At 37.0% G+C, this 27,242-nt stretch overlaps 1 protein-coding gene across 1 annotated transcript; it reads left to right on the forward strand.

The window, feature by feature from the left end:
* The first annotated feature begins 9,478 nt into the window (after nt 1-9,478).
* On the forward strand, nt 9,479-25,799 carry LOC138897715 (uncharacterized). The gene is made up of 2 exons (XM_070183722.1): nt 9,479-9,650; nt 25,597-25,799. Exons 1-2 carry the CDS (start codon nt 9,479-9,481, stop codon nt 25,797-25,799), a joined length of 375 nt encoding a protein of 124 aa, XP_070039823.1.
* The last annotated feature ends 1,443 nt before the right edge of the window (nt 25,800-27,242 follow it).

Here is a 27,242-nt window from a genome sequence, read left to right on the forward strand (position 1 = left end):
CTTAGTTAGGAATATTCATTAGTAATAAATTTCCTATTTATTCTCCTATATTTTTTCGTTTTGAGTCCACCAAAAATTTGACTTGTGTTTAATAGGGTTATTAAATATTTCCTACTTATTCTCCTTTTAATTCCTTTTTTCTTTTTTTTAACCTACAAAATCACTTTTTGTTATAGATATTAATTGAAGAAGTAGTTTTTTCACTTATTCTCTACTTCTTTCTCCTATTTTCTTCTAGTCATACACAATTTTATTTTTTCTCCCAAAAAAAAAAAAAGTTCTTAGTATTTATAATCTTATTTATCCAGCTTAAAATGCACATACAAAGGATAAAAAAGACGAACAACATTTCGCTAAGAGCTTTCATAATTTTAATATAGTACTAGTCTTAAGGTACGCATTTTACACGTGTATCTATATCAATGAATGCATAACTTTAAAGAATTAAATTAATATTATTCATCTGCTTTAATTTAGTTTGACTGGATACGAAATTTAAGAAAATAGGAAAGAAAAACTTTTGGAACTCGTGATCTTGCACATACCACAACATTTGAGTGACTATAAAAGTTTGTCATTAAAGGTAAAGTAAAATATTCACATTGAATTATTTTTAAATTTAAAGAAGTATTATTAATTTTTTAAACGAACTAAAAAAGAAATAGTGTTATCCTTTTTGGAATAAATAAATTATTAAATAATATATTTTGAGCTCAATATAGAAAGAAATCTTGCACCACAAAAGTCTAAGAGTTTAGTTAATTGAAAAATAATTTTATTTATGTGATGAATTTGTAAAATAATTAAATTAATTTTTTTTATAATTAGTTAATTTAAAGATTTAATTATTAGTTATCAACCTTAAAAGTAACATAATTTAATGGCTTGATATTTTTTTCTCAACGTTAATGGTCATAACTTAATTTTGTTATTCAAATTCTTAATATTAGTTGATCATAATTATTTATAATTTTAACTGCAAGTATAATTTAACGACTAAGTATTCTAGTTTCAAAGAATAAAAATTTCGATCTGACATTTTTCTTATGAATCTTTATTCTTATTGACTCTTACCAACTATTTTTTTCTCTCTTTTATATTCTAAAATATTTTTATTTGTTTTAATTATTCAATGTAGTTTTAAAATAATGTCATATAAAAATCAATGAATAAAAACTTTCTTTTGAATGGAAAAGTAATTTGTTCTACATGATTGTATTAAGTATTAAATTTATAATTAAAGAGAATGTTGAACTGTGAAATAGGCTTTGTTCAAAAATGAACTATTTTAGTATGTTCCTTCTCGTATTATCTTACTCCGTAGTATGTTTGTGTGCTTTTTATTCTTCATGTAGTTCCTAACTAATTTGATCTATTTGTTGATTTCCTGCTAATCAAATAAAGAAGGATTTAATAAATAAAATAGGTTAATTCTAAATACAATTAACGTGGAAGGATTCAAATACTGAAAGGAGAAAGGTAAGTTGAAATCTTAACAAATTTTAAGGTTCTAAATTTTCGAACTTTCTACGTAATTCAAATAAGAAAATATTTAATACTTAAAATATTAGTCGTTTTAACTCCTAAATTTTAGAAAAAATTATCAAATTATAATTTTGTCTAATGTGAAATCTATTTTAAAGGATAAAAATCGCTAAGGAGTTTCATACTTTTTAATATATATATATATATATATATATATATATATATATATATATATATATATATATATATATATATATATATATATATATATATATATATAGATAGATAGATAGATAATTTAAGTGACAAGAACTCTAGAAACTCTTCGAGTTTTTTGTCCACTCTTTGCAACGAGATGTACTTGCGTGAAATCAAAACTCTATTTCTAGTATGAAAAAGTGTTCAACTTACGGTTAATTTTGTTGTGACAATTAATTCTGTATTTCTCCATTGGAAAAAAGTACATAGAAATCTCATTTAATGCTTCCATCATGTTAATTTCGTTTATGATTATCAAAAGTACCTCAAAGGCTTAAAACAAAGTGAGATTGTATAGTTGATGTACAGGCATATTGTGATGACCCAAAAGGTCATCTTATATTTTAGAACTCGAATCATGCTCTTAAACCTTAGAAATCTAATTTTTATCCTCCTCAATTTACGTGCACAGTCCGGTCATGTTTCCGAAAAGTTTTTATGTTGAAAACTAATGAAAATAAGAATTTTTGCCTTAAAAATTAATTTTAGTTGACTTCGGTCAATATTTTTGGTAAACGGGCCTGGATCCGTATTTTAACGGTCCCGGTGGGTTCGTATCGAATTATGGGACCTGAGCGTATGCCCGGAATCGAATTCGGAGGTCCCTAGCTCAAGTTATGAATTTTTGATGAAAATTAAAAGTCTGAAAATTTAATTATTTTTAAGAATTGATTGGTGTTTGGTATTGTTAGTGCCGGGTTTGTATTCTAGTTTCGGAGTCCGGTACAGGTTCATTATGATATTTAAGATTTGTCTGTAAAATTTGGTGAGAAACGGAGTTGATTTGACGTGATTCAGACGTCCAGTTGAGAAAATAGAATTTTTAAAGTGTTCTTGAGAATTTCATTTGAATTGGTGCTAAATTCGTAGTTCCAGGTGTTATTTTGGAGATTTGGTCGCGTGAGCAAGTCCGTATGATATTTTTAGACTTGCATGCATGTTTGGTTTGGAGCCCCGAGGGCTCGGGTGCCATTCGGGCGATGCGCGAGTTGAGTTCAAACCTCAACAAGGCTGCTGGTGCACCAAATCTGGTATGCCCGCACCTGCGAGCCTTTGGTCGCAGGTGCGACCTAGGCCTGGACTTCATTTTTCGCAGATGCGGACTTCTCTCCGTAGGAGCGGGACCGCAGAAGCGGAACCCTGTCCGCAAGTGCGGCCCCAGTTGGCACAATCCTTTTCCGCAAAAGCGCACGTCCTGTCCGCACGTGCGGATGCGCAGGTGCGACCTAAGCACCGCAGATGCGAAGGTCGTTGGGCAGTAAGTTCATTTAATTCGGACTCCAGCCATTTTTCTTCTCGTTTCAAAAGGATAGGAGGCCTAAGGCGATTTTTCAAAGACATTTTCTTCCCCAAATCATCGGTAAGAGTTCCTTAACTCGTTTCTTTCAATCTTTTACTTCATTTTGCAAGAATTCAACCAAAAATTTAGAGTTTTCATGGTAGAATTAAGGGTTAGGGTAGAAACTAGGAATTTTGGGAATTTGAGGATTTAGACCTCAATTTAAGGTCAGATTCCAAAACTAATTATATATTCGGGCTCGGGGGTGAATGGGTAAGTGCAATTTGGTCCGAACCTCGAATTTTGACCAAGCGAGCCCGGGGTCGATTTTTTAACTTTTTGGAGGAAATTTTTGGAAAATTTAATTTATGCAATATAATTGATTTCTTTAGCAATATTTTATATTATTGAGTCATTTTTGAATAGATATGAGTGGTTTGGAGGTTAATTCCAAAGGAAAAAGCTGTGATTGAGAATTAAGTGGTCTTCGGAGCGAGGTAAGTGTTGTGTCTAACCATGACTTGAAGGAATTAGGAACCTTAGATTACTTGCTAAGTGAAATTCATGTGATCTGCGTATATGTGAGGTGACGAGTATTTATGCGCCGCCAATTTACTTGTTTTCCATATTTCTCTGTTTTTCTTATATTGTCTCATTCATATGCTTAATTGCTACGTGTTATACTAGTATTGTTCAATTTATCGTTCTTATCATATTTTCGGATCTTCTGATGATAATTGAATTTTTATTTCAAAGTTGAGATTGATATTATGGAATCAAATATTGAAGTAAGGTTTGTACTTGTTATTCTATCTCCCTGTTGTTATTTATGCATTGCATTATGGTAAGGGAGAGTTTTAATGCACGAAAGGTGATGCCGTGCCATATTATGAGTGTTAATACACGAAGGGTGATGCTGTGCCATATTGTGAGTGTTAATGCACGAAGGGTGATGCCGTGTCATATTGTGAGTATTAATGCACGAAGGGTGATGCCGTGTCATATTGTGAGTGTTAATGCACAAAAGGTGACGTCGTGCCATATTGTGAGTGTTAATACACGAAGGGTGATGCCGTGCCATGATATGAGTGTTAATGCACGAAGGGTGATGTCGTGCCGTTTCTATTAATTTTATGGTGAGATTGGGAGTAAAAGAACGAAGGGTGATGCCGTGCATTTTTCCTTACTGTATTCACTATTCCTGTTGATTCATGGTATATTGACTGCTCCGGTGATCATTCTATTGTAGTTCTTTATATTGTATTCCCCTCAATATGTTCCCCTCCCGATATTTTCTATTTAGTTCTTCATTTCTGTTATTTGTATATTTCTGTTAAATTGGACAGGTTGATTTGTTGGTACCTTGCCTTAGCCTCGTCACTACTTCGTCGAGGTTAGGCTCGATACTTACCAGTACATGGGGTCGGTTGTACTGATACTGCACTCTGTACTTTCTGTACAGATTTTGATACCGGCTCGGGTTGATCGAGATTTTGCTATTGGTCCGTTGTCCGGAGACTCAAGGTAGATCTGTCGGCGTTCACAGACCTTGAAGTTCCCGTTTATCTTTTATGTTCTACTCTTTCTTTCTTTCAGACAGTTGTATTTCTTTCAGACTATTACTTGTAGTAAATTCTAGAATGCTCGTGAATTGTGACTCCAGATCCGGGTGGTAGTAATTAATACAGTTTTATGATATTCCGTACTTATTATATTTTATCTTAGTTAATTATTGTTAATTACTGAATGAGAATAAGAAATTGGTTTAATGATTTTCTAACGTTGGCTTGCCTAGCAAGTGAAATGTTAGGCGCCATCACGGTTCCGTCAGTGAAAAATTTCGGATCGTGACACATATGAAGCGTGTCCCAGAGATTGATTGAAGAGTCAAGAAGCGGTAAATATAGATATTCAACGTTCAACGACTATAAAAGTGAGAAAAGTTTGAGAATGATAAGTAATGGATAGTTTTAGGAATATCAATTGGTCAATACATCACCAAATGTTAAAATAATACCTGAGGATTAATTATCTTCGAAGAATTGTTATCACCAATTGCATGTGTTATGGAGAACCACCCAAACTTGTTAATTTGTAAATTCTACTATGTAGTTTGAATAATCATATAAATAGCAATAGAGATTATATATCATAAAAAATATGATAGAAGGTTAGGTATATCCGATACAACAACGCAATTGGTATTGTATGTGAAAAAGGATACGCAAAAGTCGTTTCTAGAATTGTCAAAATGGATTGGCTGATCTAGCCCATCCCAAGTGTTAGCCCCTTGACAAGGTCCTCGGCAGATGTGAGTTGTGACAAGGATTTTCGTGATAGTCTTAGCTCACAACCTAAAATATTGAGGCAACATCAGGACAGGCAGCTCGGCATGACGAACAATACGGGGTTGACAAATATACCTTGACGGAGGCAAGGCACATTTAACCTGGATGTGCGGGTTGGTATGACAATGGCAAGGCAAAACCATGTCAAGGCAGGGGTCAAGTCATGGCAAGACAAGCTATGACATTGGCGTGGATATATTTGATCAAGTTGGGGGCGACTTGACATAGCAAGCAGTTGTGGCAACGGGCGTGTTCGAGTAAGTCATGGGCGACAAGCTGTAACCACAACATTGGGGCGGAGCAATGTCAAAGGTCAATGCTAGGCGCAATGCCAGCCTTGGGCATGCAGCAGCTAGCCAAAACACTCACATGTAGTGCATAAGCAGCGGTTACAAAATGTGCTAGACACATGGCAGTGCAGTTGAGCGGTTACAACTGCCTTATCCAGGCGTGGCTGATTATTTGGCTAAGTGTATGCACATTTTATAACATGTCTTTTTGATTGGATCATATTTTTCCATCAGTTGGGGCTTGTCAACTGCTTGTTTAGATGTTGCCGAGTGTAATTGGCAGGATGCACTATAAAAACGTGCATATGGCTTGTTCCAAAGGCAGAACTTAATTTTGTGGCTCTTTGATTATGCCAAAAACGTCAAAGTGTTATTCTTAAGGGTAGGAAATTATTTTGGGACAGGTAACTAGGGTGTTATTTGTTCTTAGCCATAGAGTTAGCTTTATTGTGTTCTTGTATTCACATATTAATACGAGTTGGGAAGAAATTTCTGTAAATTCTTGTGTGCCTTTTACTTACTTTGCTGCCTAAATTATTCTATGTCCTAAACGTCCCTAAAATAATTCTAAGTATTGGAAGGCTGAAGTCAAGTGCTGGGCTTGACTGTCGCACGGTGGTAAACCTCGGGCAGATTTTGCACTGACATAAATTACCCATGTGACAACTGGTATCAGAGTGTGGCTGATTCGGGGCGAAGACACGATGTTCAGTGGTTGAATTTCGTGAAAGATTGCTGGTGGAAACGCAGAACTGAGGGAAAAAGTTGTTGCATTAGAGGTATGGAATTGGTGATGGTGAACAATTTATGACTATTGTGACTCATCTCTCCTATCTTGAGGTCGAGATGACATGCTGAGCCAGGAGTGCACAAATATGAAAACGAAAAATATGTTGCTGCATCGGGCTGTGGGCAATGATGATGCATGGTGTGGTGCAGATTGTACCAAGGTCAAAGCACCTGAGCCTAAAGAGTTTAATGGTGCAAGGAGTGCCAAGAAACTCGAAAATTTCCTATGGGATATGGAGCAGTATTTTCAGGTTGCCCATGTGCGAGATGAAGACAAAATCACCATTACAACTACGTATTTGGTGGACGATGCTAAGCTTTGGTGGAGGACGCACGTGGCAGATGATGTAAGTGCTGGTAGGCCTAAATTGACTCTTGGGAAGGGCTAAAGAAAGAGTTGAAAGATCAATTCTTTCCTAGCAATGCGGGCTGGATTGCTAGAGATCGTTTGAAAAAGTTAAGACAAGCTGGAACGATCAGGGATTATATAAGAAATTTCAGTTCTTTGATGTTGGATATAAGCAACATGTCTGAGGAAGATAAGCTGCACAATTTCTTGTATGGGTTGCAGTCGTGGGCGCAGATGGAACTCCGAAGGCAGAATGTGAAACACCTTTCTAGTGCCATCGCTGTAGCGGATGCTTTGGGTGATTTCCGGTTGGGACAAGAAAGTTCTGATTTCTCTACTACTTTAAAGTCCCAAAATGGAAACAAGGCAAAAGAGTAGGAAAAATGAAAATGACAAGGGAAATGTTGTTGAGTGCAATGGCAATGGGAATGAGTAAAAATGCACTGGACCTTCATCAAACAAGGGACAAAACAACAAGTTTGATGATTGTTTTATTTGCAAGGGACCACACATGGCGAGGCACTGCCCAAAACGTGAGCAACTTAGTACTTTGTTTGCTGATGAAAAGGGCAGAGTTGAACCAAGCAAGGAAGAGCACAAAATTGCATATCTGGGCCTATGGTGGTGCTAAAAAAAGCTGAAGATACTTCGTCAAGGACGACAAACTCTTCGGGTGGGGGTGGTTTGTTAGCCCCTTGACAAGGTCCCTCGGCAGGTGTGGGTTGTGACAAGGATTTTCATGATGGACTTGGCTCACAATCTAAAATATTAGGGCAACATCATGACGGGAAGCTCGACATGACGGACTATGCAGGGTTGACAAACACACCTTGACGGAGGCAAGGCGCATTTCACATGGACGTGTGGGTTGGCATGACAATGGCAAGGAAAAACCAAGGCAGGGGCCAGGGAGTGTCAAGATAAGCTATGACATTGGCGTGGGCAGATTTGATCAAGTTGGGGGTGACTTGACATGAGCGAGCAGCTGTGGCAACGGGCGTGTGTGGCTAAGTCATGGGAGACAAGATGTGACCATGACATTGGGGCAGAGCAGTGTCAAAGGTCAAGGCTGGGCACAATGCCAGCCTTGGGCGCACAGCTGTTGGCCAAAACACGCACATGCAGTGCACAAGCAACGGTTACAAATTGTGCTGGGCACATATCAGTGCAATTGAGAAGTTACAACTATTTTATCCAGGTGTGGCTGATTATTTGGGTAAATGTATGTATATTTTGTAATATGTCTTTTTGATTGACTCATATTTGCCCATTAATTGGGACTTGTCAACTGCTTGTTTAGATGCTGCAAAGTGTAATTGGGCAGGCTGCACTATAAAAATGTGCATAGGGCTTGTTCCAAAGGAAAAACTTAGTCTTGTGGCTCTTTGTTTATGTAAAAATCATTTAAGAGTTACTCCTAAGGGTAGAAAATCATTTTGGGGCAGGGAACTAGGTGTTCTTTGTTCTTGGCCATAGAGTTGGCTTTATTGTATTCTTGTATTCACATATTAATACGTAATGGGAAGAAATTCCTGTAAATTCTTGTGTGCCTTTTACTTACTTTGCTGCCTAAATTATTCTATGTCCTAAACGTCCTTAAAATAATTCTAAGTGTTGGAAGGCTGAAGTCAAGTGTTGGGCTTGACTTCCGCACAGTGGTAAACCTCGGCCAGATTTCGCACTGACATAAATCACCCATGTGACAACTGGTATCAGAGCGTGGCTGATTTGGGGTGAAGACACGACGTTCAGTGGTTGAATTTCATGAAAAATGGCTGGTGGCAACGCAGAATTGGGGGGAAAAGTTGTTGCATTGGAGGCACAGAACTGTTGATGGTGAACAATTTCTGACTATTGTGACTCATCTCGCGTATCTTGAGGCCGAGATGAACATGCTAAGCCAAGAGTGCACAAATCTGAAAATGAAAAATATGTTGTTGTGTCGGGCTGTGGGCAATGATGATGCACAGTGTGGTGCAGATCGTACCAAGGTCAAAGTACCTGAGCCTAAAATGTTTAATGGTGCAAGGAGTGCCAAGAAACGCGAAAATTTCCTATGGGATATGGAGCAGTATTTTTAGGCTGCCCAAGTGCGAGATGAAGACAAAGTCACCATTACAACTACATATTTGGTGGACGATGCTAAGCTTTGGTGGAGGATACACGTGGTAGATGATGTAAGTGCTGGTAGGTCTAAATTGACTCTTGGGAAGGGCTGAAGAAAGAGTTGAAAGATCAATTCTTTCCTAGCAATACGGGTTGGATTGCTAGAGATCGTTTGAAAACGTTAAAACAAACTAGAACGGTCAGGGATTATGCTAAAGATTTCAGTTCTTTGATGTTGGATCTAAGCAATATGTCTGAGTAAGACAAGCTGCACAATTTCTTGTATGAGTTGCAATCGTGGGCGCAGATGGAACTCCGAAGGCAGAATGTGAAAGACCTTCCTAATGCCATCGTTGTTGCGGATGCTTTGGGTGATTTTCGGTTGGGACAAAAAAGTTCTGATTTCTCTACTACTTCAAAGTCCAAAAATGGGAACAAGGCAAAAGAGTGTAGGAAAAAGAGAAATGCTGTTGAGAGCAATATCAATGGGAACGAATAAAAATGCACTGCACCTTCGTCAAACTAGGGACAAAACAGCAAGTTTGATGATTGTTTTATTTGCAAGGGACCACACATGGCGAGGGACTGCCCAAAACGTGAGCAGCTTAATACTTTGTTTGCTGATGAAAAGGGCGAAGTTGAATCAAGCGAGGAAGAGCAGGAAACTGCATATCTGGGGCCTATGGTGGTGCTGAAAAATACTGAAGATACTTCGTCGAGGACGACGAACACTTCAGGTGGGGGTGGTTTGTTAGCCCCTTGACAAGGTCCCTCGGTAGATGTGGGTTGTGACAAGGTTTTTCATGATGGACTTAGCTCATAACCTAAAATATTGGGGCAACATCATGACAGGAAGCTCACTATGACAGACTATGCGGGGTTGACAAATACACCTTGACGGAGGCAAGGCGCATTTCACATGGACGTGTGGGTTGGCATGACAATGGCAAGGAAAAACCAAGGCAGGGGCCAGGGAGTGTCAAGATAAGCTATGACATTGTTATGGGCAGATTTGATCAAGTTAGGGGTGACTTGACATGAGCGAGCAGCTGTGGCAACGGGAGTGTGCGGCTAAGTCATGGGCGACAAGATGTGACCATGACATTTGGGCAAAGCAGTGTCAAAGGGCAAGGCTGGGCACAATACCAGCCTTGGGTGCACAACTGTTGGCCAAAACACGCATATGCAGTGCACAAGCAACAGTTACAAAGTGTGCTGGGCACATGGCAGTGCAATTGAGCAGTTACAACTACCTTATCCAGGTGTGGCTGATTATTTGGGTAAATGCATGTATATTTTGTAACATGTCTTTTTGATTGGCTCATATTTTCGCATCAATTGGGGCTTGGCAACTATTTGTTTAGATGCTTCCAAGTGTAATTGGGCAGGCTGTACTATAAAAACGTGCATAGGGCTTGTTCCAAGGGCAAAACTTAGTCTTATGGCTCTTTGTTTATGCCAAAAATGATTACGTGTTACTCCTAAGGGTAGGAAATCGTTTTGGGGCATGGAACTAGATGTTCTTTATTCTTGGCCATAGAGTTGGCTTTGTTGTATTCTTGTATTCACATATTAGTACGAGTTGGGAAGAAATTCGTATAAATTAGTGTATGCCTTTTACTTACATTGCTGCCTAAATTATTGTAAGTCGAAATTTAGCTACTTTTTCATGTAAAGATAAAATCTGAACAATAACACACTTAAAAATTCGAAAAAATTCTACCATAATATGCAAAAATTTGAATTTTTTACACATGAGATACCAACATAATATGCTGGAATTTTATAATGTACTGGAGTTCCAACATAAGATGCTGGAAGTTTATACGCAGAAGTTCCATAATCCATCATATTATGCTGAAACTTTTCGTGTTTCAGCAAAATAATAGCTATTTTTAATGACTTTGCAAATGTTTGCTAATTTTCAATCACCAACTCGAGAACCGGCTAGCTCGTGCTATTTTTACTTTTAAAAGGGCCTTAAGAATCCTATCCTAGGCCAATCATAAGTGGGATGCAACATGCAGGCAAAGAACGAGGCATTTTCATCGATACTCACTTTTGGGACCACCATTAAAGTTATATCCGCATTGCACAAAATTTTATAAAGTGTACCCGCTCAGATCTGAAGTAGTTCAATCTCTTCAATTCAACTTCAGAAATCAAATTTGAAATTCTTCTATCTTTCAAATGCAACTTCAGAAATTCAAATCTGAAGTAGTTCAATATCTTCAATGCAACTTCAGAAATCAAATCTGAAGTTCTTCTATCTTTCAAATGCAACCTCAGAAATTCGAATCTTAAGTAGTTCAAACTATTGATTACAACTTCAGATTTTGAATCTTAAGTTGTAAAACATAAATTTGTTTTTCTTATTTCAACAATGCAATGCACGATTCAATGCCCAAATCTACTCCAAATGAGCTCAAATTTGAAATATAACTTTTAAATATCATTAAGAACATATCTCAATCATCAAATTGTCAAAACAATAACAAATTTAACAAACTCATTTTACAACTAAGAAGAAGAAACTCTAACCATAAAGAAGAAGAAAACAACGGTAAAGAAGAAGAGAAAAGTGTATGTATCTGAAATTATTCAGAAATTAGGTATTAGTTAAATTTTTTTTATAAAGTGGATACAAATTCAATCGTAGTGCAAAATTGGGTGTCACATGAAAATTTAATGTTAAAAACTGCTAATCCCGCTAAACTGAATTAAAAACATTCAAGAAAAAGAAAAATTATAAGAATTCGTAAATCAAAGTTTATAAGTCAGTGAAAAATTAGTACAAAATTAAAAATTGATCTATTTGCAACGTTGGAACAATTACTTTTTATTTGAAATGGCAACAAACACACACAAGTTTGGGTGTTGGATGACAACTTATTAATTTTCTTTGACTGCAACTTTCACTCATTGAAAACGTATTCTATTGTCAACGTCTTTAGGCATATCGTAAACTATTGAATAATTTGGCTACTGATTTCTCTCTTTGTTCATTTTATAAGCCAACTGTTTTTGTCCAGCACATGGGAGATGACTGACAAAACATGTAGTCAGTACCTACTTTTGGACTTTGCGAAAGAAAAAGACTGCCTTTTTGGCAATATCAATGAGGGGTATCAAATAAACTAAAAAAAGAGAGGAAAAAGAAAAACAAACAGGTCATTTAATTAAGCAACATATCTCAAGCACAAAGTTCAATTATTTAAGGCTACTTAAATATTCTTTAGATATACTACTCCTACAACAATAATTATTAGATAAATAATTGAACACAATGATCTATTCGTAACTTAGAAGTGGAATTTGTTTAAATTAGTCTTTGCTTAGATAGCTTACAGAGTTTGTTGGTCACATGCAAATGATTAGAAACAGTTTCGGAAGTTATGCATTTGACATTTGAACAGTTTTTCACATTCATAAACGTGTCTCACATGTGATATGATTCCTTCACCATTTGTACAACTTTTTCTCTCTCATAGTAATATGCACTTAATTGTAAATGTTACATTATTAATAAATCTTGTCAGAATTTTGAACAAAGTAAGATGTGCATAATCTATGTCATACCATGTGCATTTTATTCGTCTACCAATGGTACAACACGCTTTTTTGTTTTCTTTTTCCGTCAATATATATTGAAAATTCACTTGTTCAATTAATCTAAATTTGTGCTGCATATAACGCACTAACCGTAGAAGTGCTTTATACCTGAAATTTTTCCATTTTAAAACTTAATCACTCGAAACCTCCCGATTAACAGTAGACGAAATGTTTTATTAATCTCACCACAGTCGTTGATAGTATAAGTTGGGCTTGACTACTTGTGGCTTACTATCTCATCCAGCCAAAATAAATAAGACAACTAAAGAAATTGCACCTGGCATTATTATTATACAACTTGCAAAAGAAAAATATTGCAACTTTCATCACCTATATAAACTACTACTCACTCCCTCAGCCCACCAACAACAAACTCCCAAATATGGCATCTTTGCTACCAAGAAGTCTCGTTGGCAAATATAGTATTTTCCTTCTCCTTTGCATATCTCAAACTTCCTTCTCTTCTCCCCATCAACCTTTAGCAAGGCGCCTTTTGACAACCACCCCAAGAAACATAGTGAAACAATACCTTACTCCACACAACAAAGTAAGAGCAAAGGTTGGACTCTCACCCCTCAAATGGAGCAACAAACTTGCAAATTACGCAAACTGGTGGGGACACCAACGACAGGGGAACTGTGAGTTGGTGCATTCCCAAGGCGACTACGGCGAAAACCTCTTCTGGGGGAGCGGCAAGGATTGGAAGCCGCGCGATGCTGTCACCACGTGGGCGAGGGAAAGACCTTATTATGATTATAAGAGTAATTCTTGCAAGAAAAATGAGCAATGCTTGCATTATACACAGATTGTTTGGAAGCAAAGCACAAGAGTTGGTTGTGCAAAAGTTGTATGCAACACTGGGGATACTTTGATTAGTTGCAATTATGATCCTCATGGTAATGTGGAAGGAGAGAAGCCCTTTTAACAAAGCAATTGAATCTCATATATTCGATGTGTGCATACACTGACCTAGAAACTAATCTTTTAACAGTGACGGATCCAAAATTTATATTGTGGGTTTGAGTTGAGAGAGTATGTTTGAAATGTAAATTTTGATTTTATCTGTAAAAACGGATTCTGCCGGACATACAAGCCCATTGTTAAATCTACCATTGTGTTTTAGGCTAACCCTTTTGGGACCTTCCTTTTTGTTTGCAGAAAGATGAATATAATCTTATGTGTAAACTAATTTTTTTTTTCAAGAAAATGCATTGGACTGTTAGGACCTTTTTTTTTCTTCTCGTTTAAAAGGCAACAACTCAGGGAAAGGATTGGTTAGTGATTACATTGCTGTACTGTGAACTTATAGTTGTGTCACTAACCAAAATTCCAATTATCGTGACGGTGCCTATCACATTTACTAGGCAAGCCGATAATCACATAACAACTTAGCATTTGATTTAAAACATGATTTAATAAGTTTAACAACGGAAAAACTCATAAATATCTGATAAAACAACTGAAACTTTACTACAACCATCCCAAGAACTGGTGTCATCGAGTACATGAGCACTACGACATCTCAATGTAAAACAAACTCTAGTACAATTGTCTCAATAGTAGAACAGTACTGAATAAAATAAAAGGAATGAGAATCAAGGTATGCGGACGTCATAGCAGCTACCTTGTAGTCTCCAAGCAAGCACTGGGAATGATCTAGCAGTCACTGCGTCCAGATGTACCTGGATCTGCACACGAAGTGTAGAGTGTAGTATGCGTACAATCAACCCAATGTACTCAATAAGTAACATGACTAACCTTGGGCTGAAAGTAGTGACGAACTTAGAAAGATGCAGTCAGAACCAATATAATGACAACACGGATATCATAATGAGAATAACAGTAATAACTCAGAGACAACTTCCATATTTAGCTCGTTCACAATATAGAAATTTAGACATGCTTTCAAATTCACAATTAAAGACCAACACTGATAAGAACATATCAAGTATAGCTAGCATGAGGAATGGTACATCTTTATGCCTAAATGTCAAATATGCATGTCAAAAGTACAGTATCACAATGATATTTTCAGGTACTCACACTCTCAGAGTACTCAATCTGTCTACCTCAAATTTTCACTCATCACACATAATCACCAAGCACTGTACAGGTGTCTGGCATCGAAGCCCCTCACAAAAGTACGTGTATATAAATCACTGTGCCTGCGCTCACTTTTGGTATGTCAGACTCCGGAGGGGCGGATCCTTCCCAAGCATTAATATAAAGCCTATAAGGCTTGCTACGGTATGCAACCAATCCCACAATAATAAATAAGCCAATAAGGCCTGCTGCGACGTGCATCCCGATCCACAATAACACTATCCACTCGGCTCTCAGGCCCAACTCAGTTATCAATCTCTCAAGTCTCAAGGGCTCACAATCCCATACTACTAAGCTCAACAATAAGAATATGTAATGTAACAGTAAATGATAATGGAGACTGAGATATGATATGCAAATAAAGGATCATGACTGAGCACATAATTGCAGTTAAAGCAGATACTCAAAACAATAGAAATAACTGAGCTAATAATTGTAGTTAAAGCAGATACGCAAAACAATAGAAAAAACCTCACTAGACCTCAACCAAATAAGCACATAGCCTAAGCACATTTTCTAACATGATTTACAGTTCAGTTACTCTAACAGGAAAGGATTTCACGGATAAAACAAGACTTGATAACAACAAAGTCCAAAAGAAACAACCGAATCATGATTACCACGGTGCATGCCCATACACTCGTCACTTAGCATGTGCGTCACCCCAACACAAACCATATAACACATTTCCCAGGGATTCATTCCCTCAGTTCTAAGTTTAGAAGTGTTACTTACCTCAAAACGTGCAAATTACAACTCCAACCAGCCCTTCCCACGCGTATCGGCCTCCAAATGACTCGAATCTAGTCACAAACAACTCAATATCAACAAATAATGCATAGGAAACACCTTCAATCAATAAAGTTTTGATCTTTATCAAAATAAAAAAGTCAACTCCGGGACCACGCCTCGAAACCTAATAAAATTCATAAAATTCGAATATCCATTCAATTATGAGTCCAACCATATTAAAATATCCAATTTCGACTTTAAATCGACCTTCAAACCTCCATTTTTCATTTTTGAAAAGTTTCCACCAAAATTCCCATTTTTTCACTTTAATTCACTAAAGAAATGACAAAAACAAGGATGGGATTAAGATAAATGAACAAATCCAAGTCAAGAACACTTAACCCGATCCATAACGTGAAAATCCCCTCCAAAATCGCTCAAAACCGAGCCCTACAACTTAAAATGTAAAATAATACTCTAACCCTCGATTTAGTATTTTAAACATTCTGCTGCCTAGTGATTACACATCGCGATCGTGGAAAATCCTTCGTGATCTCGAAGAAAAAACATCACCAGTAACAAAAATCTTCTACGCGAATGCGCTCATAAGGCTGCGAATACGGTGACCAATTACCCAAACCTACACAATCGCGGACAGACTCACGCAATCACGATAAACAACTGACTGAAAATCCTAGGCCTCTCCTTCCTTCTTCGCGAACGCGTCCATACTCCCGTGTTCGCGTTTCACAAAAGCTCAGACCTTCGCGATCGCGTCCATAACCTCGAGAATTCATAGAACAAATGCCCAACTTCCAGAAAAGAATCTTCGCGATCGCGCCCCTCTTCTCACGATCACGAAAGAGGAAACTAGAAGCCCAAATTTCAGCAATCCAAACAAGTCCAAAATGAGTTGTACATGATCTGAATCACACCCGAGGCCCCTGGGACCCCATCCAAACATACCAAAAGGTCTTAAAACACGATACAAACTTAGTCAAAGCCTCAAATAACATCAAACAATATCGAAATTATGAATCGCACCCCAATTCAAGCCTAATGAACTATTGAATTTCCAATGTCTAAAACTAATGCCGAAACATACCAAACCAACTCTGATTGACCTCAAAATTTTCACACAAGTCATAAATGACACAACAGACCTATTCCAACTCCCAAAACTAAAATTCGAACCCGATATCTACAAAGTCAACCCTCGGTCAAACTTTTCAACTTTCCAATATTCGCCAATTCAAGCAAAAATAACCTATAGACCTCCAAATCAATATTCGGACATACTCCTAAGTCAAAAATTACCATAAGAAGCTATTATATATATATATATATATATATATATATATACTAGATGAGGGATGCCCGTGCTATGCACATGCTTAAGATATATAACATAGCTACAAAGCCATTTTATTTTCTTTGAATCATTTTCTTACAATACGAACTACTAATCTCTTGACAAAGCCGTGAAAATAGAATGCTACTTGGATTCACTATTTCTCTGGACAAAGCTAGAGAAAAGTTAAGACACATTCTAATTTATGACAAATGTTTTTATTCCTGCATTCCAAAGATACTAATTATATGTTCTTATTTCTCAAAATTGTGTTCCAAAGATGCATAAAATTGCATAACCTTCTTTGAGAAATAGCAGAAATAATAAATTAAACAACAAATTACACTATTAAACTATCATAACAAAATCCCAACAGTAGAACTGATGAGTAACTCCAACAATCTGGTGGAACTGAGTCATAATCTCTACAAGAGTATTCTAATAGTCTAGAAATACAATACTGTTTGAACAGGAAGTTAACCGTAGAACATCTAAAAATAGAGAGTGACTTCGAGGCTTGCGAACGTCGGGCAGGTGTACCTTGAAGTCTCCGGAATGCCTAATCAATCACCGACGTCCAGTACGGGTAGAAGTACTAAATCTGCACAAAAATATATATAAGCATAGTATGAGTACACCAAAATGGTACCTATTAAGTATCAAGCCTAACCTCGGTAGAGTAGTGATGAGGCTAGGTCAAGACACCTACTAGGATAAGAAAGCCAAACATGCTATAGCATAGTCTAATAATGGAAAGCGTGGAAGTAAATGACAGACAAGCAGTTCGATAATATAAGCTAACAATGGAAATTTAAGAAATAAAGGCAACAAGTAGTAAACACATGATGAAACAACGGATAGTCAAACACAAACAAATACAAGTGAGACAATGAAGAAAACAACAAGAACTGTTCAACCAACAAGCCTCTTTTAGCATGGAATGTATAACAAGAATCACATCCGAGGTATCGCCTCATATTCATATTTCACAATTTCAACCACAATCTTTCCTTATATCACCGCGTGAGCCTCTCATTTATTTTTGAAAACATTTTCCCGAAAAATCACTACACACATTTTTGCCCCCTTATCTCACCGCATTGCTTCAAGTAATTCCCTTACTAGCAAAACACGTATCAAGCCCACATTATCTCACCGCATGCATATTAACCCCTATCCATATACCACCACATGCATATCAATATCACAACACAATAACAACTCACATCACAAGTGCCCATATGCCACAACTTGCCAAAATCAATAATACCAATATTTTCACAACAAATAGCCCATGGCTCAATCACAATGTGTACAATGGTCTCAATAACAACAAGACGACTGAAGGATAATCAAGAAGGAAAGATACCTCAACAATTAACAACTTAACCTCAATATGATAACGACTTTTACAACATCAACATCAATAACTCAACAAGAAGATATTCCATAAAATGACAACTTCAAGTAAGGGTAATTCAATAATTAAAGGGGGTAACAAAACAATAAGGGAGATAGCAACTTTAACTAAGGCATATAAGAGCAACTACAACAATAAATGATAGAACAAGTGCTAATAATATCAATTAGAGCATGTAAGATTAAATTTAACGATGAAAGATGTAATCTGTTATAATAAGTTCAAATAAGTACATGGAAGAAGTCTAAAAGTCTAAACCGATCAATACCACATATAGCATTGTACACACTCGTCACCTATCTACACATCTTCCACATAATACAATTAACACAAACATCCCAAATCCTAATGGGTAGTTCCCTCACACAAAGTTAGGCAAGATACTTACATCAACTAGGCCAAATCAACCCTCAAATATAGTTTCCCCCTAAAATTCACCTCAACAAGGCTTAAATTTAACAAAAAATGACTTATTATTATCAAAAAATGCAAGAGATACCAATTACTATAGATAAATCTTTGATCTTTACACAATTTCCAAAAAAGTCAACTCCGATACCGCCCCGATCAATACCCAGGTCCAAAGGTAGATTCCGACTACCCATAACCCCACGAGTCCATATATGTATTTTATTTTCAAATCCGAGTCCAAATTCACTCTCAAAACCCAAATCTTTATTTATTAAAACTCACAAAAATCCCAAAATTTCCTCTTAAATTCTCATTAATTTGATGTTAAATCTAAGATATAATCATGAAATATAGTTGAAAATTGATTATAATCATTTACCCAATATTTGTAGATGAAATTTCCCTCTCCAAATCGCCTCCTACCGAGTCTAGGGTTCTAAGATATAAAAAATAAGACCTAAATCTCGACTTTTCTAACTTTTGTTCAGTTGCAGATGTTGCAATTGTGACACTGGGTTCGTAATTGCAAAGTAATTATCGTAAATGCGGCCACTGACAGCTTATGAGGAAGTCGCAAATGCAACATTGGCTTCGCATTTGCGAAGCCTGCCCTCTTCTCAAATGCGACACTTTTGTCGTAAATGCGAGCCTACCCTATTCCTGACATTCTTCGCAATTGCAATCCAGGAATCACAATTGCGACACATGAGATGCTCTTCTAGGATGCAATAGCGAGGCTAGTGCTAGCAATTGCGATAGCAGAGCAACAACACACTAGAAAATCCTATTTAAGTCATTACCTTTCCGAAACACTTCTGAAACTCATCCAAACCTTAGAGACTCCAAACCAAACATCCACACAAGTCTAAATACATCATACGAACGCACTCATGTGATCAAAACACATATATAACATCTAAAACTATGAATCAGATACCAAAACGCATGAATTTCAAAGAAAAGTTCAAGAACCTCTAGAATTGCAACCAGGTGTCTGAATCCTATCAAATCAACTCCAAATGACACCAAATTTTGCAGACAAGTTCTAAGTAGCATAACAGACCAATTCTAGGTTCCAAAACTAAATTCTGAACTCGATAGCCAAAATTCAACCTACAGTCAAATTTGAGAATTTTTCTAAACCTCAAATTACCAACTTTCGGCAAAATAACACAAATCAACCTACGGGCCTTCGAATCGGATTTGGGCTATACACTCATGTCCAATATAATGATCCTAACCTATCGGAGTCATCAAAATACCGTTCTGGGGTCGTTTTCATAAAAGTCAAATATTGGTCAACATAATTAACTTAGGCTTCTAAGCCAAGAAATAAAGGGTCCAAATTAACCCAAAACCTTCTCAGAACAAAACTAACCAACCCCGTAAGTCATAAAATCACAAATATACATGTGTGAAGTATCAAAATGGGAAACATGGCATGCATACACAAAAGAACCGATCGAGTCATTTACAGGTACTTTGGCCGATAAGGCCATAACTCAGGATAATTTGTGGAACAAAATATACAACCGAGTGGAGATTAGATCCAACTGAACATCTGTATAAATATAGGCCGGCAAGGTTGTCATTACTACTTCAACTGAGAAACCAAAAGAACATACATACATGACCAACATATTGCACTGGCTGACAGGATATGTCTACAGACCTCTATTGATAGATGTACTGAGGTCGAAACAGGGCCCCGACCTACATATATAATCTATGTATATATATATATATATATATATATATATATATATATATATATATATATACACACAATATATACTCAAAATTATAGACCTGACAACTCCAAATGACGTGGAGCTTACAGATCAAGCTGAACTTGGACAACACATACTAATGAGGTCTACCCATCTATTTATCTGAACATGCAGGCATGAAATGCAGCATCCCCGACAAAAGGGACGTTAAAACAAAATAATATTCTGAGTATGTAAGGCAATAGAATAACTGAAAGCTAAAACTAAACTAATAATATAATAACTAAAAGTAACTGTAGTTAAAGATGATCTGAAGATATGCTTACTTGCTGATAGTGACTCAACTCTTTCAATGTAGTAAGTAAAATAGTTGTCCAACCCTATAAGGCTCGGTACGTGTAACTGATCGGTCGTAGTAGGCTCGCTCATATGCGCTCGGCCATACTAGGCTTGGTGTCTCGATCATTCTGGGCTTGTTCATAGGTGCTCGACCAGAGTAGGCTCGGTATATAACTTACCATCTGATTAGAGTTTTCCCAATAGGGGCCTGCCCACTGATTATAGCTCGATGGTGGTAAAAATACAGTAATACTGTATTTATATAGATCCTATGCTCTCTTGGCTGAAAGAAAATAATACTTAAGTGAATATAAAGTCCCGATAAGGGAGAATACTATAACTTATGAGACTAGGATAATGTACATAAATTTAGGAGTACGAACTTATCTTTATGTCTCGTTATCAAACGCATTTAGTTACGGGGATCATGCCAAAATGAAGGAAAGGTTTATACTTAACATACCTTAGCCCCGTTGAGTCCTTAATACCTTCCAAGAAACTATTTAAACAACTCAACTCAATCTACCATAGCATAAGGAGATTCAAAATTAGTGCTAAGTAAAGGGTAAGTCCGTAACTTAAGCTAGTAGCTCGTTTACGTAAATTCGGGCAGCATATCCCCGTAACAAGGGCCTCCTCCAATACCGTATTCCAATAACAGCAACCAGAGCAATCTAGCAACATATAAGTATCAATAACAAGACACAGTATAACAACAACAAGTTACAACTACTTCACGACGAACGATAAGCTCGGATTGGAATACGGATACCCCATATCACCCCTTATAGACTTCTTATGTTAACTTAACAGAATTCTTAACATGATTATGAAGTCATTCATCAATAATTCCAGCCTTATACGATATATTTATAACAAAGAAAGCAGTCTACAACCCCAATTATCCGCAATTAGCAACTTTATTCACTAGTTCATGTGTAGTCCATCCATTTAACTTAATCAACATCAAGTTAACCTTAAGCACATTCAAGAACACAATATACTTACCTCCTAAAGTAGCTTCAAGTAGAAATTCAAGCTATACATAGCTTATAACAACCCTCAATGGATATACAATGCCATAGAAGTGCTAAATTTCACTTAAGCTAATCTTCACTTCCAATCTCAACTTTCATATGTTTCTTTCATCAATTTGATTGATAAACACATTGACATGCATAACAATAGAAAACATACCATAATCAAGTTATTTTCAAAACTTTTCAACCATAACAACATATATATATTTATAACAACCCTCAATGGATATACAATGCCATAGAAGTGCTAAATTTCACTTAAGCTAATCTTCACTTCCAATCTCAACTTTCATATGTTTCTTTCATCAATTTGATTGATAAACACATTGACATGCATAACAACAGAAAACATATCATAATCAAGTTATTTTCAAAACTTTCCAGCCATAACAACATAAAATATATCATATATATATATATATATATATATATATATATATATATATATATATATATAGCTTTAAAACAATCCAACAAAAAATAACATCTCTTCCCCTTTCAAGTGCTATTTTCTAATCTTTCACTCCAACACCAAAACCAACATATAATTAACCTTAAACATAATCAAAAAGATGTTAAACATACCTTATGTAGTAGATAAAATTTGAACCCTAATCTTAACTTAGCTCACCATCATCCTTATTCTCATCACAACACCATAGAGGGGTTATTCTTTACCTTTGGCTAACTTTGATGTTAGGTTATGATGTATTTTTTTGGATCCTCAGGAGAAATATTTAAGAGGTTTTGGAGAGTGTGAGGATGGAAGTTGGTCAAAAAATGAGCGAATCTTATCCCAAAAACGAGATAAAAATAGGTGAAGGTGGCCCACCGATGCGAAAATGCGAATATCTCTCTACCCTGAAAATGTATTGACAAGCAGTTTAATGCTTTGGTAACTACAATTGTAGAGCTTAAATTTTGTATGTGGATCACCCCATAACTCCAATTATATTGAGAGAAAAGCTCAGTGACATTAGACCTAAAGTTCAGTAAGATTATGAACGTATCTTGCGACAAGTTTTGTCGACTTTTATTTTACAACTTGTTTAACTTTCTAACCTTAATGCACGACTATCATAAGACTAAAATAACTTATAACATAACCTTTGTATCATGTTAAGAACCCTAGTCTCACCCCAAAAGTACGGGTTATAGTATCTTTGATTTGTTTAGCCTCCAACCCTCACGATACTTTCGTAACACATGTGTTAACTCATCCTTATCTTTGTAAGGGTCCTTGAAATATCCAGATTATATTGATTCACTTAAGAAATATTCTAACATAAAAGTACGGGGTTTAACAATATAGTACAACTAAAGGCCTTTTTTTAAAAACACATCCACTAGGCACAATATTGGGATTATTTTTATGTTGTTCTTGAGCTTGTGTAGTATCAACCCTAACTTCTAAATCTTCCTCCAAAGGACCAGCTACCATTTTTTCAGAACTTTCAGCCTTCGATTTCTCACTTTCATCTTCATCAAAATAATCAACAAGTCCTAATTTCGGTTTAGGGACAAAGGGTTCCGGGATTTAGGTTTTTGCACAAGACTAGAATTTTTGAAGAAATCAATTTGGGGCTCAATGGATAAAGAATCACAAAAAAATTTGGTATCCTTGGATTCAACAAACAAAAATTGGGAAAGATTTTCTAGTTGAGGACCGGGTTCTTAGACAAAGAAGGAAATAACTTAATTTTGAAGTTTAAAAGCAACCCTTCTAATTTGTCTAGAGTTGAGGAGCCTGACATGGAAAGACTTACCAACTTGAGACTCGTTACCCCTTTCATGCAAACTGTTGGAAGCCATAATTACCTTTTAAGACTTGGATAAGATCAATAATAGGTGTAGGAACCTAGTTCATCGATATGACAATTTTACAAGTTAATGTAACTGTTTACCCCAAAATTGGATAAAAATTAAATTTGTACGCGATTTTAAGGATACATGGTTTGATTAGACACAAATAATTAAGAATATTATATAAATGAATTAAAGAAAAAATAAGCGATCAAACCAATTGTAATGTTGTGGCCAAGCCTAAACTTAGATTGAGCAGTGACCTCGTCCTCGATTGGACCCTCGGTTTGAGCACATTCATGAATGAAGAACAAGATAAGTGAACAAGAACTTTAACAGTGACTAAAAGGCAGAAAATAAACTTGTATTGCTTTGATTCACGTGTTACAGTGTGTATTACAAAAGAAAATCTTTCCCTTTATATAGTAGGAGAGTTTCATCTTTAGTATAAGTCTAAAAAGGTAAAAATCTTCCTTTCCCTGTAATTACTGATCCATAATCGACGTCGAGCGAGATCCACGCAGTGATCTCTGGTTGGGTGCGAATATCACATCCCTCTATTTGTCATGTGTAACCGTTTATTGTGTTTCCTGAGGTCTTAGAACTCATTCTTGGTCCGGGGCATGTCACTTTACCATACCCGATGACGAGCACATCGTCCACTCTTCCTGGATCTCAATACGAAGGGTCCCTAACCTCGATTTCAATCTCGTGCATCCGTTCCCTTCCTCTATTTTCTCATCGGGAAATCGGGGTAGACCTTAACCCTAAGTTTATCCGTACATAGATAGTCCCCTTATTTTCCGCAGAGTCGGTTTACCGAAACGATGGAAAGCGATAGATGAACCCCGGTTCCTTTCTCCGTACATTACAACCGAGATGACGAGTTAATCGAAACGTCCCATCAGTCGTATCGTTCTGACTTCAGACACGTGTCAGTCACCGATTGACTGTTCTCCAATGCGAAACGTCGCACATTGATTGTTATTCTTCTACAAAAGCTCTGACCTTTTTCACTTCTTCCACTTTTCGATTCTAGAATTTACCCTCGAACTCTCTAATTGCTTTTAACTCCTCCAAATCTTCATACATTGTTCCTTAAACCATATCTTCATACCATCTTCAAATCTTCATATTTTGCTTCAAAACTTTATATTTTTCTTCAAACCTTCATACTTCCCAGATTACGATGGCAAAAACCTCTAAGTTAGTGCCTCAACAGACTGCTCCTTCATCTTTCCACCCGGCCACAGATGCCGAGGTGGCCGTTCCTGAGGTGGCTCAGGAGTCCCTATGAAGAGCTTCGTACCTGGGGGCTGCTCTACCGGGAAAGTCTTCCATATCGAGAAGGACTCTAGTCAACAAGATCGAGGTGAGGGAGCATGGAGATACATATGCTCCATTACTGAGGAAACACTACCCATAGTCCGAGCGAACTGTAACTATGAGGGTAAGGATGTGGTCTTCCCGGGCCCAATGATGACATCACTACTCACGTGGAGGGATACTTAAGTGCTTACACTTACCTCTTCATGCTCAACCCGGTGGACCCTATAGTCCTTGCTTTCTGTAAAAGGTACGAGGTGTGCCTTTGGGAAAATCCACCCGTTCTTTCGGAGGATCGTGTTCCTCTTACGTCATTTTGTGAACAATACTAAAGCTCCTCAGTTCACCCTCGACCACCTACTTCACCTATATAGTCCCCGAATCTTCCGAGGGGGCTGATCAAACTCGTTCGTCGAGCAAGCAAGGATCCGTTCTCGAGCATAGACAAGGACCAAGATCGAGGATGGCGGGGGATGTTTGTTCTGGTTAAAATTGAAGACCTCATACCTTTCGAGTTTTTGCCGTTCCCCGATAAGTGGAACGCATCACGTAAGTACTTTCCTTCTCTAGTATTTGTCATTTCTTTTTATTTTTTCTCTCATTGCCTATGTTTGTCGCCGTGCAGCTGGACCATGTTCCTAATGTAGTTCCCCGCTTCAAGGAGTGGATTGAGGGGATCTTCAAATAGATGCCATATATTTAGCGCGTATGGCGTAAACTATTGAAGGGCAAATGAGAGGCCCGTTGCCATGGTGAGGTACTTTTCCAAATAGTTACTTTTGTACTTTTAGCTTACGCATTGCTAAGTCTCAGTTTTTCTTATAGGTTTGCCCAAGATCACCGAACTCAGGCCATTGGATAAGGAAGAGGATCCGTCCTCGCTTGCCGAACCCTCCGCTTCAGAACAACCCGGGGATGCCGCAAAGGAGGAGAAGAAGAAGACGAAGAAGAAGAAGAAGAAAAAGAAGAAGAAGAAGAAGAAGAAGAAGAAGAAAAGAAAGTCCTCGGGTTCCCAGATGCCAAGGTGAAAAAGAGGAAAGTTACCAGAACCTCTTTCGATTATTCTCCTAACTACGTCTAAACAATAATTCAACTGGCCTCTTTCGATTACTAAGAAGAATCACTGCATTCAACCAACAAGATAATGCAAAAACATCACAAGTTACGCCTCTCTAAATTACATAAATATGTGAATATATATGCAAAAATTAAAATACCCAAAATAATTCAATACATAAAAACTACAGTTATTATCCACAAACAATTCTCAAAACATCAAATCCATCAGTCCCTAAAGAAGAATTACTCCATAGATATGGAAAAATTCATCGCAAATAAGTTTAAGTTAAAGAAAAATATAAACAATCCAAACCCTTGTCTTGCGTGAGGATTGAAAGATGAAATTCTTGTGCTCTTGTTTCTCCCACTTATCCTTAGCCTCCTTAGGTCTCAAGTATGTCAAAAGTCCTCAAAATACTATTTTTTCATGTATATATACCAAGTAGGGTCGGGCCCAAACAAACACACCTTCTCCTTCAAGAAATAGGACTTTTTCCGGACAAGACGTGCACGACCGCGCATCTGGGAGGGTTCTCACGCATTAGGTTGAGCACTTTGCATAGTGTTCTGCCTCACATGCACGCCCAGTGTGCGGTCACGCACCTAGATAATGTCCAGCTCGATTTTTTGTTTCTCTTTTTGAATGCACTAGTGTCCGTTGATCCCCGAACTCGATTCCAACTTAATCCTTGGACTTTTACTTAGACTTCATAGCTCCAAAATAGCATGAATTTATCCCATAACATCTACATAGCTCGGAATCACTCCTACAAGGCATAAAACGCATAATTAGTACAAAATACTAGTGATTAAAGCTCAAACTCAATTAAAGTTTAGAAAATTAGAGTGCGATATGCAACTAAAATACGTAATTATAGCCTACCATTACGTGTGGATTGTGATATTGAGCACGTGATCACGCCGCACGGAATGTGATATTAAGCATGTGACCATGCCATAGGGATTGTGATATTGAGCATGTGACCACGTCGAGCGGGTTGTGATATTCAGCACGTGACCACGCCATGTGGATAAGAGATATTGATATTTATGGCACGTGATTATGCCGTACAACGTATGGATATGGATCCATCCTCCTTGGGTCACCCTCTCATGCGCCTTCTTGATGGTATACATACGGTTTAAGGACAAGTTAATCAGTGGTTTAGTTCGGTTATGGAAATTCTGAGAAAAAGCTGGTCAGTGTTTGATTTGGTTATTGTATTTCATCTTTACTTGCAATTTCCTTGGTTGTTTACCCGATTTATTTGCATATCTTCTTTATATGTTGGATTGTTGACTGAGCAGTATATGTTAAGTAATTATGTTTACCAAGGTGGTTCTTTCTTTGATTCATGACTTGATCATATTATCATTCTGTACTTGTTGGATTTATGAATTGTATAGGTAAT

This window comes from Nicotiana tomentosiformis, chromosome 8, assembly GCF_000390325.3.
Source record: "Nicotiana tomentosiformis chromosome 8, ASM39032v3, whole genome shotgun sequence".
NCBI classification, from domain to species: domain Eukaryota; kingdom Viridiplantae; phylum Streptophyta; class Magnoliopsida; order Solanales; family Solanaceae; genus Nicotiana; species Nicotiana tomentosiformis.

What these genes read in the sequence shown, in the direction of transcription:
- LOC138897715 (XM_070183722.1), top strand. Translation starts at nt 9,479, where the DNA reads ATGGCGAGGGACTGCCCAAAACGTGAGCAGCTTAATACTTTGTTTGCT. An exon ending in GAACACTTCAGGTGGGGGTG is followed by an intron (nt 9,651 to 25,596) that starts GTTTGTTAGCCC and finishes TTTTTCTTATAG; the next exon opens with GTTTGCCCAAGATCACCGAA.